Source organism: Mizuhopecten yessoensis, unplaced genomic scaffold (genome assembly GCF_002113885.1).
Source record: "Mizuhopecten yessoensis strain PY_sf001 unplaced genomic scaffold, ASM211388v2 hete_36140604, whole genome shotgun sequence".
NCBI lineage: Eukaryota > Metazoa > Mollusca > Bivalvia > Pectinida > Pectinidae > Mizuhopecten > Mizuhopecten yessoensis.
In genome coordinates this window covers 1-3511 of record NW_018484669.1, presented here as the reverse complement: position 1 = coordinate 3511, position 3511 = coordinate 1, and the positions used below count along the sequence as shown (strand labels likewise).

Below are 3511 nucleotides of genomic sequence, written 5' to 3'. Positions count from 1 at the left end.
CATTGACCCATAAACACGTTCTGCGTGTTAACAGTCTACAGAATATAACATACTGAACATCTTAGAAAAAGGCCTAAGCATTGCTACTCATCCTTTTAACATACAATTTATATATTTAGAGCAGGTAACAAATCTTACTCTGAACAGTATCCAATCAGGTCCGCGGCCATTCCAGATCCTCGCACCAACAGTACTGGAATGTTTTTCTGTACAGCTCTGGCCACGTGGTTAATTGTGTCAAGATCACCCTCAACCACCACAACAATGGTTGGTATTTTCATTTCTGAGAGCATTGAAACAAATAATGAGAAGAGACTCATAGACACATAATATCACAATCCCCCATTGCTTTGGCGTGCAGCTGGATGTCATTAATAGCATGCCAACAATAGTAAATTGTGCAAAGAAGAATACTTATGGCGGGAAAAAAAGGATCACTGTCCAGTACAAGCGGGAAATAAACACTATAGAATCATAGATATACAATAACTATTCTAGAAACTCAAATATTGTATGCTAAACAGTACATTGAGAATTTACGGACGAGCATAATATATATCGAGTAAATTCTGTGAGAATGTAGGTCCTATGCATTTAGTTCCTGATACTAGATACATGTAAATTAAAATTGAAAACAAACGTAATTGTAAACAAAAGACATGTGTGTTTCCTTCCATTTTTCTCAATATCGAAAGCATTTTGAGACAACGTTTTGAATGTTCATTTGAACCCTCCGTAGGGCTAACAAGGATAGTTATAACAGAAATTAAAAAATGTCCGTATCTGATATAAAGAAGATTTTTTCATATAAAATCATACCTACACTAGTTATAATAGGGAGTTTCTACTAGCAATCTTCGTCATATTCTTGCTATATATTATCTAATGTTAATATAACTCCTGTATACATGTATGGAGATGTATATGCAGCTGAGTAGATCAATGCATTAACTTTAGTTAGTTTACATGTTCTTGATTATAACACAGACCTGTTCATATCCACAGACAAGAAATGTATACAGAGTAACAGTCCAGTAGATGACATTTTTAATATCAATCAACCAACAAGACAAAGTAAGATTTAGAATAATTTCTTCGTACTCAGTATAATATTTTTGTTTTTTGTTTTTTGAAAATGTGTACTTATCATTACAGGCTCTTGTAGTTCACTTCATGCAATTATACTTGTACTTTTGAAGACTGATATTGAAACTTCACTATAATTCATTAATGATAATCACTTATTGCAGTTTATTATACGACTAATAAGCATTTGTAAATGTCACAAATTTATTTGACAGAGAGGATGAAAAAAGTAAAATAACACCAGGTATAACACTAAGGAGCTGGTAGCCGCTCTAGTTAAGGGCGAAAATTATTAGGTTTCAAGTTGATTGCTGTCTTATTCTTTGACGCATTACAGAATATTGAACAGAAAACTTTTAATGCCATATTGTTCTTCGCTCGATGTTTTAAAGATATCACTGAGTATTGTGATATAGTAACATGGCTTTGTATACTTACTAAATTCCTTTCCTACATTGTCGTTCAATTTCAATGACGTAGTCATAGTTTGAGACAGTTCTTCTTCCAAGTATAACATTGTGTCGTGTACTGTTTCACACTTTTTCTTTTTCACTTCTTGAAGTATTTGCTGAAACCTGTCAGGTAGTACCCTTTTTTCCGACAGTACCTCTGGCATCTTTTCTTCCTCCTAATAATAAAATATATTTATTCATTCTTTCATTTACTAAAACCAATGATTAACCAATGATGTCGAACAATCCGTACACTACCAAATGTCAGATTTTTTCCCGCTGGTATGACTTTAGCGCTTTATACGTGAGGTAACATTGCTAATATGATATCTGGTACACGTTATACTTTAATTATATAATGATATTACGTTAATAATTTTTTGAGACTAAGATTCCAATGTTTAATGGTGTGAAAGGTGAGTTTAGTCCTCTGGCGATTTTTGTACAGTTCTTGTTTGACATGCTCAATTAAGTTTCCTGCTGTTTGGTTTTCACTTTTTCTCGCTTTGAGATGTGATGACATGTAATTATCTCTTTTGTGCATATTTTGCCATATTTTTGCGATTTTCAGTTAAAAAATATTTTTTTGACATTTTAGTAATCTCTCTCTCTTTCCTCTCAAAAGTGTCAGATATCAAATAATTCCTACAGAGAATTCCTAGACCTTATTTAAATACATCAACAAATTGATGATATATGCTTACAGTGATTCCTATCAGGCAAAACGTATTGTGATCGTCCTCTTTTTTGGCATTTTCCCATTTCTCTGACATCACATCTACAATGCTCTCCTTTTTCATTTCCTTGCATGCTTTACATGGTTCCGATTTATGCCTGCTATTTCGCATTTCATTAAATTCATTCCTGACTTCCATGGACATTTTAGTGACAGCTAACCAACTCTGTTCGTCCGCAGTTTCCTGGTGAAGTGTTGGCGGTTCTTTACACTCGCATATCATCCAGGGATCTAAGGATAAGATCAATTAAAAATATGGTCATGATAAAAAGATACATACAGCAATACGGATACTGAGACCGAAAAATCAAATAAAAGATATGACAAAATTCCACAAAGATAGAGGCAACAAGTTACCGATTCTCCTCTAGAAAGTTATCGTCGGCACTATTGAAACTTTCATTAATGCCTCGCTTTGAATAGTGAATTTCAAAGATAAATGACAAATAATTTTAACAATGTGTGCAATCCGTTATGCTATTCACGTGGTTAGTTGGATCAAATAAAATTTCACTGACTTCTACAAATATTTCCGCACTACTCTAGTGTATCTTAAAACCTTCGTGATAGCAGTTGGAAGAGAGTACCAAACACAATAAGATCTCCCTAAATCGTACTCTCTATATTCTGCTTTTTTATATCATAACAAAATGTTTACATGTACCATGATAAGATGCTTGAAATGATATAAATAATGGAAAATCCTCTTTTAACGTACATTATTCGTTTTACCGATATACCTTAACTTTCTTATCAAATAGTTTTAGTTTTGCTAGTTTTGCTAGTTTTATAGTAATAGTAAACCTGTAAAATACCTCCAAACACGTGGAGAGTATCGGCCAGAGCTTCTTTGAACTTGGCTCGCGGCCATGGTTTTGGTACAAATCCAATGGCATCTCCCACAAGGAAAGCTGCAAGTGTGGGAGGTGGGGCAGTATATGTTTGACCAGTGATGGACATAGCTGAGATAAAACATGGAGTATTATTAATGTTATTGTATCATTCAAAGATAATGTAATATTGAGTACAAAAAACAGCACAAAACTGATCATTGACCGTTGATGTGATGTTCTTTTTTGTAACGTTAATGTATTATAACTAATATAAAAACCAGCAAGCGAAGTGCGACAAAAAGCAATGGACTTACATTTTAATATACTCAATAGTACATGTTTTACTGACATTGTAATAAACTCAATAGTACATGTTTAACTGACATTGTAATATACTCAATAGT

At 33.4% G+C, this 3511-nt stretch overlaps 1 protein-coding gene across 1 annotated transcript; it reads right to left on the bottom strand.

Moving 5' to 3' along the window:
• Positions 1 to 138: 138 nt before the first annotated feature.
• On the bottom strand, positions 139 to 3419 carry LOC110444540 (the record flags this gene model as incomplete). The annotated part of the gene is made up of 4 exons (XM_021488909.1): positions 3090 to 3419; positions 2243 to 2505; positions 1525 to 1714; positions 139 to 283 (listed from the first exon to the last, which is right to left on the bottom strand). Coding segments are annotated over exons 1-4 (743 nt in total), but the record flags the coding sequence as incomplete, so codon positions are not given.
• Between the last annotated feature and the right edge of the window lie 92 nt (positions 3420 to 3511).